The following is a 15,423-nucleotide window of genomic DNA, read 5'->3' as shown; positions in this document are numbered from 1 at the left end:
TTTGTGACCTCATATGTGATCTATCCTAGAGAATGATCCATGTGCTGATGAGAAGAATGAATATTCTGAGGTTGTTGGATGGAATGTTCTGTAGATATCTGCCAATTCCAATCGGTCTAGAGTATTGTTTAGATCTTGTGTTTCTCTACTGATTCTTTGCCTAGATGATCTGCCTAATATTGACAGTGGGGTGTTCAGGTCCCCCGCTATTATGCTATTTCCTTCTTTAGGTCTAATAGAGTTTGTTTTATAAATCTGGCTGCTCCAAAATTGGGTGCGTACATATTTACGATTGTTATGTCTTCTTGATGCATCAGTCCTTTTATCATTAAGTAGTGTCCCTCATTGTCTCTTTTTACGGTTTTTAGTTTAAAGTCTATTATGTCCGATATAAGAATAGCTACTCCAGCGCGTTTTTCTTTTTTGTGTGCATGGTAAATCTTTTTCCATCCTTTCACTCTTAGTCTATGTGAATCTTTATGGGTGAGGTGGGTCTCTTGTAGGCAGCATATAGTTGGGTCCTGCTTTTTGATCCAGTCAGCCAGTCTGTGTCTTTTGATTAGGAAATTTAAGCCTTTTACATTAAGAGTTGTTATTGAAAAGTGTTGATTTATTCCTAGCAGTTTATTGGTTGTTTAGTTGTCTTAGGTGTCTTTTGTTCCTTGCTTTCTGATTTACTGTTTGGTTTCTGTGTTTGTTGGTTCCTTAGGTTGTAGATAGCATTTTTGTTTGCTTGTTTTCTCTTCATGAATGCCGTTTTTATTATATGAGTGGGTTTTGATTTTTCTTGGGTTTTATGGCAGTGGTAGTTATTTTTCAGGAACCTAACCCAGTACTCCCTTGAGGATTTCTTGTAAGGGTGGTCGTGTGGTAGTGAATTCCTGCAGTTTTTGTTTGTCTGAGAAATATACTATTTGCCCTTCATTTTGGAAGGATAGCCTTGCAGGGTAGAGTATTCTTGGCTGGCAATCTTTGTCTTTTATTATTTTGAATATATCATCCGATTCCTTTCTAGCTTTTAGGGTTTGTGATGAAATGTCTGATGTTAGCCTGATTGGGGCTCCCTTACAGGTGATTTGACGGTTCTCTCTTGCAGCTTTTAAGATTCTCTCTTTGTCTCTGAGTTTTGCCAATTTGACTATAACATGTCTTGGAGAAGGCCTTTTTGGGTTGAATACATTTGGAGATCGTTGAGCTTCCTGGATTTGAAGATCTGTGACTTTTCCTATACCTGGGAAGTTATATGATTAAGCAGGTATTTATTTGTTTGTTTATTTATTTATTTATTATTTATTTATTTTAATGTGGTGGATTGAATTGTGTCCCCCCAAAACTCCCTGAAGCTTGAATTGTTACCCAAATTTTATGTATTATAAACTTAGCCCCCATGGTGACTGTTAAGAGGGTGGGAAATCCTATTATGGTAATTGAAAGGTAGAGCCTTGAAGAGGTGATTGGATTGTAGGACCATGCAGTAGTGAATGGATTAAAAATGGTGGCCAGGGGTGTGGTTCTGAGGGCTTTAAAAGAAGAGGAGAGTCTGTCTCTCTCTTTCTCTCTCTGCTCTCTCTACTTCCACCATCTTGCAATGTGAGACCCTTGGGTCGCTGTTGCCACTACCAGATGGACTTTGGATTTCCCAGCCCCAGAAACTGTAACCGATAAATTTCATTCTCTTTATATAAATCACCCAGTTTCGTGTATTCTGTTATAAGCAACACAAACGGACTAATACAGGTAAAAATAGTGCAGTAAGCATCTTTGTACGTGTACACAGTACTTCTGTTTTACAGGATAGGTTCCTAGGAAAAAGATCACTGGGTTTTAGTTAGTATTTTTAATTTTGAGATTGCCTGATAGCTTTCCAAAAAGACTGAAAGATTTCACTTTTCCTTCAACTATGCATTGAGGGTATTCTTATCCTAGCATCCTAGTTAACAATAAATATTACAGCACTCTATTTCTTGACAGTCTGATGGGTTTAGAACAATATGTGTAGTTGTTATTTTAATTTACATTACATTATAAATGTCAGCATCTTGTAATGTTATTTGGCCATTTGGATTTACTTTTCCATGCAGTGCTTATTCACATCCTTTGCCTAGTATTTAAGTAGGTCTGTCTGTCTTGTTCTTTATTGCAAAGAACATACATCTATGTAACTTTCCCCTCCTAATTTATCATTAACCTACTGGTTTTATTTATGTATTTTTTTCCAAATTTTCTTTTATAGCATCTGGGTTTTCAGCCATGGTTAAGATAGTCTTTTGGGCTCCCAGAAAATGCCTCAGGTACCTTGTAATAATGATTCTTTCTGTTTATTGAAGTCTTGATTCCTTGGAATTCACTTTTACATATGGCCTAAGATTAGGGTTTATTTTCATTTTCTTGTGTTAGAAGCAGTTTTCAATACTGCAGCTTTTTCCCACTGAATTAAACTACCACGTTTGTCTGTTATACACAGAAATGTATTTCTGAAGTCTCTCTTCTTTCCAATGATCTTTGTCTATGCTTATATTAATACCATATTGATGCAATTACACTGGCTCTGTCTAATGTTCTGGTATCTGGTAAGGCTAGTCCTGACACAGGATGGTTTGTCTCTACTCCACAAGGTCTGGAGCCTCGATGCAGAATCTCAAAGGCTAGGGGTGTCTCTGGGAGTAACTCAATGGCTGAGTCTGGTATCATCTAAATCATCTGACAGTTCATTCACTCACATGTCTGATGACTGGTTTAGAAGGACTTGAAGACTAGGATTGCTGACCTAAGACCTTACACCTGAGACATGGGGCCTCTCCATGAGGCTTGGCTTCCTAACAACATGACGGCCTCAGGGTACTCAAACTTCTCAAGGCTCCAAACAGGCCAGTGTTCCAACAAGCAAAGTGGGAATAGCACTGCCTTCTATTACCTAGGCTAGGAAGTCACACGGCAGTACTTCAGCTGCATTCTACTGGTTACCAGCGAGTCATAAATGTACTCAGATTCAATTGGAGACGAATTAGAGCCCAACTCTTAGGGTGGGATGGTAAGTTCTAGAAGAATATTTAGGGCAAGAGAAATTGTTGTGGTCATCTTTGAAAAATATAATCTGCTACAGTAACAATATTTACTACATGGTTTGGTTAGAATAGTATAATAAGCAGCATTATATTCTTTGATTGGTTTTATCTCTGAATACAAGTAAAGTTTTCAAAAAAATGACTGTATTTTCAGCTTTAGAAATGAATATTAAAATTTATATGGATATTATTTTATGTAATATTTATAACTATGTTGGAAAAGTTATTTTATTACCATCTGTATTTTAATAGATGAGAAAGATGAATTCAGAAGCTGAATAATTTGCCCAGAATAAGTGCCAAAATTGGGATAAATCCAGACATGTGTGTCTTCAAAGTCCAGGCTCTTTCCACTGTACAGGCAGATGGCACTTTGCAGAGTAAACTGAAACTCACACACATCTCATGCAGATCAAAACTGTACAAAGCAAGGCTTGTCTGTAACTTGCTTTTTATATGGGTAATCTCTTCAAGAATGAATTTATAATCCAACCATATAAGCTAGTTGTGCCAGCTAACAAATATCTATGTATCTAATACCATAATAGCAGGGGACCTGAACACCCCACTGTCAATATTAGACAGATCACCTAGGCAAAGAATCAGTAGAGAAACACAAGATCTAAACAATACTCTAGACCAATTGGAATTAGCAGATATCTACAGAACATTCCATCCAACAACCTCAGAATATTCATTCTTCTCATCAGCACATGGATCATTCTCCAGGACAGATCACATATTAGGTCACAAATCAAGTATCAATAATTCAAAAAACTGGAATTATCCCATGTATTTTCTCACACCACAATGGATTAAAACTAGAAATTAATAACAAACGAAACTCTGGAAACTATACAAACACATGGAAATTAAATAGCATTCTACTTAATGACATATGAGTCCAAGAAGAAATCAAGCAGGAAATCAAAACATTTATTGAAACTAATGAAAATAATGATACATCATACCAAAACCTGTGGGATACTGCAAAAGCAGTATTAAGGGGGAGATTTATTGCATTAAATGCTCACCTCAGAAGAATGGAAAGATGGCAAGTGAACAACCTAACACTTCACCTTAAAGAACTAGAAAAACAAGAACAATCCAAACCTAAAGTTAGCAGACGGAAAGAAATCGTTAAGATCAGAACAGAACTGAATGAAATTGAAACCCAAATAACAATACAAAAGATCAATGAATCAAAAAGTTGGTTTTTTGAAAAGATAAATAAAATTGACAAACCATTAGCATGGCTAACAAAAAAGAGAAGAGAGAAGATTCAAAAAACAAATATTAGAAATGAAAAAGGTGATATTACAACTCATTCATCTGAAATAGAAGGAATCATTCGAGACTACTAATAACAACTATACTCCAACAAATTTGAAAATCTGGAGGAAATGGATAAATTTCTGGACACACACAAGCTCCCAAAACTGAACCATGAAGACGCAGAAAATTTGAACAGACCAATAACAATAAAGGAGATTGAAGCTGTTATCAGAAGGCTCCCAACAAAGAAAAGCCCAGGACCAGATGGATTCACAGCAGAATTTTACCAAACATTCAAAGAGGAATTGACACCGATTCTTTACAAACTATTCCAAAAGATTGAAACAGACGCAAATCTCCCAAACTCATTCTATGAAGCAAACATCATCCTGATACCAAAACCAGGGAAAGATATAACCAAAAAAGAAAACTACAGGCCGATATCCTTGGTGAATATAGATGCAAAACTCCTCACTAAAATACTAGCAAACAGAATACAGCAACACATACATAAAATTATTCACCACGATCAAGTGGGATTCATCCCAGGGATGCAAGGTTGGTTCAACATACGCAAATCAATAAATGTGATACACCATATTAATAAAGTCAAACACAAGGACCATATGATCATCTCTATAGATGCTGAAAAAGCATTTGATAAAATTCAACACTCATTCATGACAAAGACCCTCTATAAGTTAGGTATAGAGGGAAAGTATCTCAACATAATTAAAGCCATATATGACAAACCCACTGCCAATATCATCCTGAATGGGGAAAAGCTGAAAGCTTTTCCTTTAAGAACAGGAACTAGACAAGGATGCCCACTCTCACCACTCCTATTCAACATAGTGTTGGAAGTACTAGCCAGAGCAATCACAGAAGAGAGGGAAATAAAGGGCATCCAGATTGGAAAAGATGAAGTCAAACTGTCCCTGTTTGCTGATGACATGATCCTATATAGCGAGCAGCCTAAAACCTCTACAAAAAAACTCTTGGAATTGATAAATGATTTCAGTACAGTAGCAGGATACAAAATCAACACACAAAAATCAGTAGCATTTCTTTTCTCCAATAGTGAACATGCAGAATGAGATATCAAGAAAGCCTGCCCATGTACAATAGCCACCAAAAAAATAAAATACTTAGGAATTGAGTTAACCAAGGAGGTGAAAAATCTCTATAATGAGAACTACAAACCACTGCTGAGAGAAATTAGAGAGGATACAAGAAGATGGAAAGATATCCCATGCTCTTGGATTGGAAGAATCAACATAGTGAAAATATCCATACTACCCAAGGTGATATACAAATTCAATGCAATCCCCATCAAAATTCCAATGTCATTTTTCTCAGAAATGGAAAGAACTATCCAGACTTTCATATGGAATAATAAAAGATCACGTGTAGCCAAAGCAATGCTGAGCAAAAAAAATAAAGCTGGAGGCATAACACTACCCGACTTTAAGCTATACCACAAAGCTATAATAACCAAAACAGTATGGTACTGGCATAAAAACAGACACACTGACCAATGGAATAGAATAGAGAATCCAGAAATCAACCCACACACTTACTGCCATCTGATCTTTGACAAAGGCACCAAGCCTATTCACTGGGGAAGGGACTGCCTCTTCAGCAAATGGTGCTGGGATAACTGGATATCCATATGCAGGAGAATGAAACTACACCCATACCTCTCACCGTATACTAAAATCAACTCAGAATGGATTAAGGATTTAAATATACACCCTGAAACAATAAAACTTCTTCAAGAAAACAGGAGAAACACTTCAGGAAATAGGACTGGACACAGACTTCATGAATACGACCCCAAAAGCACAGGCAACCAAAGGAAAAATAAACAAATGGGATTATATCAAACTAAAAAGCTCCTGCACAGCAAAAGAAACAATTAACAGAGTTAAAAGACAACCAACAGAGTGGGAGAAAATATTTGCAAAATATACATCTGACAAAGGATTAATATCCAGAATATATAAGGAACTCAAACAACTTTACAAGAAAAAAACAAGCAACCTAATTAAAAACTGGGCAAAAGTGCTAAGTAGGCATTTCTCTAAGGAAGATATCCAAATGGCCAACAGACATATGAAAAAATGCTCAACATCACTCAGCATCCAGGAAATGCAAATCAAAACCAAAACACTGAGATACCATCTCACCCCAGTTAGGATGGCTAAAATCCAAAAGACTCTGAATGATAAATGCTGGCGAGGTTGCGGAGAAAAAGGAACTCTCCTACATTGTTGGTGGGACTGCAAAATGGTGCAGCCTCTATGGAAAATAGTATGGAGGTTCCTCAAACAATTGCAGATAGATCTACCATATGATCCAGCTATCCCACTGCTGGGAATATACCCAGAGGAATGGAAATCATCAAGTCGAAGGTATACCTGTTCCCCAATGTTCATCGCAGCACTCTTTACAATAGCCAAGAGTTTGAACCAGCCCAAATGTCCATCATCGGATGAGTGGATATGGAAAATGTGGTACATCTACACAATGGAATACTACTCTGCTATAAAAACGAATGAAATACTGCCATTTGCCACAACATGGATGGACCTTGAGAGAATTATATTAAGTGAAACGAGTCAGGCACAGAAAGAGAAATACCACATGTTCTCACTTATTGGTGGGAGCTAAAAATTAATATATAATTTCACACGCACATACACACACACAAAAAAAACCCGGGGTGATGGGGGGGAAGAAGATATAACAACTACAATTACTGGAAGCTGATACGACACGCAAACAGAGAGGACATTGTTGTGGGGGAGGGAGGAGTGGGAAGAGGGAGGGAGGTTTTGGTAAGGGGCAATAATAATCAACCCCAATGTATATCGAGAAAATAAAATTAAAAATAAATAAATAAATAAATAAAATAAAAAATAAAAACCATATCCCTACATAGCCAAGTTCAGCAAACTCCAAGTAAGATAAATGCAAGTAGATCCACACTCAGATCCTCATAATAAGAATGTTGAAAACTGACAACCATCTTGAAAGCAGCATAAGGAAAACAATTCATAACATACAGTGGGATATTGATAAACCTCTCACGTTATTAGAAAAAAATGGAAACCAGATGGCATTGGGACAATACATTCAAAACACTTAAAGTAAAAATCTGTCAACTAAGAATACTATATTCAGCAAAACTGCATTTTAAAATGAAGGCAAAATAGAAATATTCCCAGATATACAAACACTAAAAGGATTTGTTGCTAGCAGACCCACCTTAAAAAAAATGCTAAGAAATTTCTCAAGCTGAAAATAATGCCCGACAGTAATTCAAATACACAAGAAAAAATCAAAAAGTGCCAATCAGGGTAATTATGTAGGCAATTATGAAGAAATTTTAATTGCATATTTCTTCTCCATTCTTCTTTTAACTTATTTCAATGTAAATATATAAAATAATATGTATGTAATTGCATTGTTGGGCCTATAGCATACAGAAATGTAATATATTTGACAATAATAGCACATGGGAGACAAGTGGGAACAAAGCTGTTTTGGAGGGAGAAATAGAAATCTGGTTATAAACATGAATCTACAGGAAGAAATCAATAGAAACTGAGAGAGTAAATAAGATTATTAATATAACAAAATCTATGAATATATATATATGTACACACACATATATTTGATCTCCTCTCAGCTTCTATAAAAAGCACATAAATATTTTAAGTAATAATTATAACAATGCATTGTTGTGTTTGTAACATCTAAATTAGAACATGTATAACATTAGCATTATTATGTTATAATAACCTAATAACAACATAAACAAAAGGTAATAGAACTATATAGAAGTATAGTTTCTGTAGCTCACTGGAATTGTTAATATAAATCTGAAGTGGAAACAAATACATTAGACGTTTATTTTAAGCCTTAGAGAAAACACTAAGAAAATAAAGCAAAAGAATATAATTTAAAAACCACTAAAGAATTTAGAATGTTACATTAGATAATGTTTAATGCCAAAGAAGAAAGTAAAAGAGAATTAGAGAAACACACACATACACACAGAGTCAAGAAACCACTATATTAAAGACAGACTTTTAATTGCTGACAGAACAGCTTGTGATGGTCCCTCATGCCACAATTCCTCATGGGGCAACACCATGAATGCAGATGTTGTAGCCCAATGTGGAATTCCTCTTTGTAGCTCAAAGAGGAATTCCAAACTTATGCATCTCAGAGTGCACATAGGTTGGCTGACAAATCTACCTCTCCTTCCCTCTGAAGAGAGAGAGTACAATCTTTGCTATGGAATGTAAATAAATGTTTTCCAGGTAGAGGAAAGGTCTCTAGGTTTATAACCCCTAAAATGTAAACAAATGGCCTCAGGAAATTGAGAAGTGACTATCAATGAAAAGATTTCTTTTGGGGGTGATACAAATGTTCTAAAATTAAACTTCGGTGATGGTTGCATAACGCTGTGATAATACTAAAACCATTGAACTGTAATCTTTAAATAGGTAAGTTGTATGTTATGTGAATTATTTCTCAATAAAACTGTTAAAAGAAAAAAAATATACAATGAGTTCAGTTTTAAACTTGTTGAATTGGAAAGTATATAAAGATGTATAACAATCTGCCAGATAACAAAGATATAGCCCAGATTTATATATATAGTAGGTACCAGTAAGTATCTAAAATCATTTCCTGAAAAAAAATCATTTACTGAACAAAAAGTCAGAAGGACTTTGGAATTTATAAGTACAGCAAATCATGGCTAGCAGCTCAGTTTAACCACTTTATCATTATCCTACTTCTTGGTTTTAACTCCTGGGATGCCTCTAGTAACAACAGTTGTATAAACAGAGGCACTGAGAGAATTTCAATACTCTACAATTTGAAGCCAGCATCCTACCTATCATGGAAAATGGTTTTTTAAGCCATTTATTTAGACAGAGTTAACAAGTTGATTTAAACCCTAACGTTGCTACCTCAAATAGACATTATCATTTGAACACTAAAGAAAAGCAAGTTATCTGGAGGTGAATATAATATATTTAAGACATCAATGATACTGAGCATATTTCAAACTTAAGTTTCAAAGAATCATAGAATTTTAGAACGAAAAAAGACTTCGTAACTGCTATGGTTTGTCACTTCCAAAACTCACATTGAAACTTAGTCCCCAGTGCAATAATGTTATAAGGTAGGACCTAATGGGAAATGTTTAGGTCATGAGAACTCAACTCTCATGAATGGATTAATGGCACTATAAAAAGGGTGGAGGGAGTGGGTATTCTCTTTTGCTCTTCTGCTACGTGAGAACATACAGTCTCTCCTCTTTGGAGGACGTAGGAAATAGACACCATCTTGGAACCAGAGACTGAACTTGCTAGCACTTTGATCTTGGACTTCCTAGCCTCTAGAACTATGAGAGATTAAATGTCTGTTCTTTACAAATTGCCCAGTCTCACATATTATGTTACAGCACACAAAACCAAGTAAGACAATAGACTATTGCAATATTTTCATTTATTTTTCCTCATCTCCATAAGAAAGACATATATGCCAAGTTAAATGCCTAGGAAAGTATCTTACTTAAATTTTTTTCTTATCGATTATCCAAACTTTTGAACACTTGGCTATCTAAAATTATATGGGTTCCCAAAGGAGTGGCTCTTCCTCCTCCTCAATCCTGATGTTCATGACTGGGTACTAAAATTTTTGGTAATTCTGATGGCTGTTGCTAGTGCCATCAATAACTCCAGAATTGCCAAGTTCAAAGTCAGGTGATCTGGAATGTCTAGAGAGAACAACTACACTATTTCCTCAAAGGTACCTAGAAGCTCCAAGATTCCACTATGAAAGCAAAAACTCTTTGGTTCGCAAAATGAATTAAGGCTATGACATTCCAAGAGTAGTACTAGAGACTTCAGAATCTGACTCTACCAAGGATAGTGAATTTAGCCCTTCACCCATATTTATATATATTAAAAAAGGGCATATACAAAATAGATATAAGGCCAACATAAGAAAAAGTATTTAACTTGTTGATCTATCATCTATTCTCTCTTAAATCATAAATTTTAGTAGTTACCAGTGTACAAAATACTTCATCACCCTACCTTGACTTGCAAAGAGCAAGTAGAAGTAGTATTTTTGCTATTCATCCATGAAAACCATTTCTGGACTCAGAAATACAAGCAAAAGAAAAGGACTATCTATAAGTTTGATAAACATCTATAGAGAAAAATACAAGTCCAAGAATTTAGAGTATATTTAGAGGCACACATATAAACTAGAGAAGTCCCAAATTCACAAAATCTCATAGTAAATTAAAAGTGGAACTGTTCATCTGTATTTTTTACGCAAAATGTTGTGCAAAATTATAAAATCATTTCTAAACTCACTTTGCATGATAGATATCACAAAAATAAAAATTGTATTATACAAAGTTACAAAGACATAAGAAAATGGAATGTCAAAGAAATGTGAGGCACTGTGATGAAATACAAATTATTCCCAAGAAAACAGAATGTGTCATTCCACGTAAAGTACAAAATTTTAAAAATATTTTTAAAAATCTATGCTTTCTTACATGTCTTTAAACAGGGAAAGGAATACAGCATGACTATACCTAGTAAACTCTGTTTCCACTTACTCATTATCCACTTGGCTTTACACATAACCTCTGTTTCTACCACACCTCTTGAAGTCGCTTTTTTGAAAAAATACTGGGTAATACCTAACCAAACCACCTTGACTTGCAGCCTTTTCTCAGTCCTTATCTTTCTGACTATTCTGAAGCCATAGACCCTTCACTCTTTCTTAAAATCAACCATATCCTGATTCTAGTCTTTCATGCCTACCTACTTCTGTATTTTTCAGTATCAAATCACAGCATTCCTTTTCCCTAACTATAGGGCATTCTTCAAGATTCTTACCGTGGACAAATTTTCGTCTTTTTCTTTGTTGACTCTCGTCCTCTGATCTAACTTCAAATATCATCTCAGGATATTTGTGTGTAACTTCCAGATCTCCAGCTCAAATCCTAACTTTCTTGAGAGTTAAAACAACTGTTAACTATTTTTTACCTAGTTTCAGTCGGTCAACTAATTTTTACTGTGTGCCAGACACCAGTGTTAGAAAATGTATTCAAAACCTAATAAGACAAAGTCCCTGTCATCAAAGAGCAGAGACTAAATGACAGACCAAAATATCCAACTCAACAGGTCCAAAAGTTAATATTCATATTTCCTCTTCCAATGGATTGAATATATATTAATAGATTCCCACATTCTCCTTATCACCCAGGCAAAACCAATAACTCCTTTTTCATTTCCATATTCAATCAGTCGCCAAATAAAACCTGTTCTTTAGTAACAATACTCTATTTCCACTGCCACAACCTAGTGCAGGCCATTAAACATTTTTACACAAATTACCACAACCACCTTCTGATGTATTCTCTAGCTTGTCATTTAATCCATCCTGTATTCAACTGACAGATTAATTTTCCTAAACCACAGATGTGATCCATCACTTAACTGCATAAACAATTAACAGTCCCTCAATAGACAAGTCTGAACTCTTGGCATTTAAGGTCCTCCATTACCCAGTCATTGTCTACTAATACTTTTTTTATCTGCCACCCGCTATTTCCTTACTTTTTGCTCTAGACAAACATGGCTATTTAATCATATCCTGGAAACTCCTCAAATGTTACCTAACTTCATTTATATCATTTTTCTCCTATTTCCCACCCTTTTCTGATTAACAGTCTCATTTCTAACTGACCTCTGGTTCAAATAATGCCATTTCTCTAAAACCTTCTCTCCATCCCCTGATCTGCAAAGGTCTTTTATATCACTTATATACATTTATTCCTATTATAGTTATTTGTGATGTGTCATATCATTCCTGTTAAGATTACAAGCAACTTGAAACATGTCATATTCATCTTCGTCCTCCCATAGTACACTGCACATGGTTAATATTCAATAAATATTAAATATGTGTTGGATTTATAATAAAATATATACGTAAGAGAACAGCTATGGTCCATAAGGTTATATAGGAATTTTCCTTCACCTTTTTGTGGAGAAAAATCACTGCCATGAAGATATCTTTTTTAAAAATCACCTTACTTATTTCTTGAAAAGACAGATTTAAAAGTGATTTTTTTCCCCTGCCATTAAACAGCATCTCTTATGTATATAAACTGTTACAGTAACTTCCTTGGCTCAGATATAAAACTGCTTTCCAAGGTTTCAACTTCACATTATTTTATGTAGCTACTGATCATATAGGAAACCACCTCACCAATAAAAACTGCAGATTAGAAGAAAATGGCTTGCCAGAGGTTGATCCAAAATCCATACCTCTGATGCTACCCAACATTTTTTTTAAAAAATGAAGAGAGGGTATAGTACAATTATACTTCTCTGTTCCTGCTTCTTCCACACTTGCATAATATCTACTAACCCCGATGTTTGTTCAAAGCCTATACTTTCAGATTCAAAAGCTGAAAGTAACAGATAGGTGGTTTTAAGTTCAACAATTAATTCACCAAGGATTTATTGAATACCTATTATTGGAAAAATACTGTGGGGAACAAAAATTATTAAGACAATTTTCATATTCTGGAACTCATGATTAAATGCACAACATACATAAACAACTCCATTATAAGGTAGATCATATAAGTGCTAAAAAACTTCTAACAAGGTACAAACAATGCTATGAGGAGAGATTAATCTAACCAAACAGTATCTTAGAAGGCTTCAAAATGAGAAATGGTTTTCTATTTGCTCTTAAAAAAAAAAAAAAATCAGGTAATAGTATTCAAGATTTTCAAAATTAATTATTTTTAAGCAGATAATTTTATTTGTTTTAGGTATTTTTATTCACTAGCATTGCAAGAGAAATGGATTTTTTCTACTGAAAAAGTACTAATTCAACATGGAAGTTAAAATTTTAGTTAAACGGATTTTTATGCTCACCTCAAAACATAGGGAAATGTATTTTACAGGCTAAACTTGTGGCCTGTAATTAAGAAATTTGTGTGTATGTTCAAGGCAAAGATACAGTATGTCCTATAATCTGATTCAATATTGAGAGCTCTACTCTTAGAGAAAGGGCAAGCACATATAAATAGGCCACTCTATTTATACAGAAGTTTGTTTACCATATCAATAGTATTCACATCAAAAAGGAAACAAATGAAGCTGAAAATAAAATTCAGGGCCCTAGGTCACTTTTCATTCATACAACCTCCTCCTGCAAGACTGGCCTCTTCTCAATATATGGCCAAAAGTCTGAATCAGAGCTTGGAGCATTTGCTTTTCCAGGAAGCTCCATCAAAACCATTTCTAGATTTGCATACTTCCTTTAAGATTCTGAGTTGCCGTGACCTAACTCTGGACGTGTTGAGTATTGTATTGACAGATGAAAGAACCACATTCATCTCAAGCTTAAAATAACTTGCAAAAATCTTAGTTGGCAGATGGCAATGGAGCAAATTTTAAAAAGAGGAAATTGATAGGAGTGGAAGCAAATATGCCGAAATACGATATTCCAAGTTGCTACTATTAAAAGAAACTTTCGGCTTTTAATTACGTTACACAGTTCATCAGACGTTTTTGTAATAAGTGAATGTAACAATTAAGCGATATATGATGAAAAAACATAGGATGAAGTGTATATCGTTTTATAAAACATTTGCTTTTAAATATCTCATCCAAACCAATCTCTTCAGATTAACTATAAATACAAAGGAACCAAAATCAGATTATGCAGATTTAGGCAGGGGAAGCTGGGAAAGAATAACTAGCTTGAAGTTCGGTAACAACGTGTTACATACAGAGCGCAGTATCCTGCTACAGTTGACAAGCGAAGAAACCAAGAAAATGGATTGAGCACAGGAATGCTGCACACTGTAGACACCCAACACTAATCCAACAGCTAGTGACTCTATTCTGCCTCACGTTCCTCGTGGCCTCTGACAAGTCATCCTTTCCACCTATGAGGCTGTCCGTTCTCCCCCATGGAAAATAATTACCGTGCAGGTTGTAAAATCACCCTCATGAACTACTTGCTTCCACTTCCCCGCCCCACAATAAGCAGTCCCCAAGATGGGGAAAGGTCGCACTGACAGAGAAGGAAGTTACTCGAAGTGGTCGGACCCGAGTCTCGAGCCCGGCAGACGCAGGGGAAAAGAAGCGGGCGGCCTCTGGAGAAACACGAATGGGGCAGAAGATGCGAGCCCGCGAGGCAGGTTCCGTGGTGCCCGAGCACCGGCAGGAAAAATGGAGGAGGGGAGCCGAGGCAGCGAGGTGGCGGAGAGCTCGGCGGCGGACCGGCCCCGCGGCCCGACCCCACCCCGCGCCCGGGACCCTCCCAGCCCGGCACCCGGCATGCGTTCCGCGTGCGCCGACTCTTCCCGGAGGAAGGGCTACCGTCTCACACCCGCGGATTTGAGAAATCCGGCAACTTTGCAAGAGAAACGCTTCCCACCCTGCAGCACGCCGAGAAAGAGAAAAATGTCAGGCGATGACGGGGGAGGAAGGATGACTTACCCATGTTCCTCCCAGAGGGTGAAGAGCCGGCCGGGCGAGGCGAAGGTCTACGGTGCGGGCGGCGCAGCTCTACGTCCTCCCTCTACCTCTATCTCTCCCGCAGCCTGGGAGGGACCAGCGAGGGGCGGCCGCCGGGGAGGAGCAGCTGCTGCTGCTGCTGCTGCTGCTGCTGCAGGCGGCGCGGCCGCGGTGAGGACGAGCGGCGGGGGGCGGGGCGGGGCGGGGCAGGCGGGCGCAGGCTGCGGCGGGCGCGGCTCTGAGCGGGCGTGTGGGCTGGCGGAGGCGCCGACCCGCCGGAGGAGCGCCGGACCAGACGCGCGGCCGGGGAGCGCCCCGCCTTCCCCACCGAGCATGCTCAGTGTCCTCTTTCTTTTTTTTTCCGGGTGGTGAGTGAGACTGAGCGTGCGGGTGGACGTGTGTTTGCGGAGTGGCTGCGGCCGCGGCGGAGGAGCTTGATGGCGGCTGGCTGAGGGGCGGAGGGTGGAGGTGGGCCCGGGAGAAGGCAGGGA

General features: G+C 37.3%; 1 protein-coding gene across 5 annotated transcripts in view; it reads right to left on the bottom strand.

Moving 5' to 3' along the window:
* Positions 1–15,007, bottom strand: part of RAP1GDS1 (Rap1 GTPase-GDP dissociation stimulator 1) — a 133,596-nt gene extending 118,589 nt beyond the window's left edge. For all 5 annotated transcript variants that reach the window (XM_063107601.1, XM_063107602.1, XM_063107604.1 and 2 more), the window contains exon 1: positions 14,915–15,007. In XM_063107601.1, the coding sequence (XP_062963671.1) occupies positions 14,915–14,918 (4 nt within the window). In that variant the 5' untranslated portion in view covers positions 14,919–15,007. The remainder of the gene's footprint in view (positions 1–14,914) is intronic.
* Between the last annotated feature and the right edge of the window lie 416 nt (positions 15,008–15,423).

This window comes from Cynocephalus volans, chromosome 9, assembly GCF_027409185.1.
Source record: "Cynocephalus volans isolate mCynVol1 chromosome 9, mCynVol1.pri, whole genome shotgun sequence".
NCBI lineage: Eukaryota > Metazoa > Chordata > Mammalia > Dermoptera > Cynocephalidae > Cynocephalus > Cynocephalus volans.
This window is presented reverse-complemented; position numbering and strand designations above follow the sequence as displayed.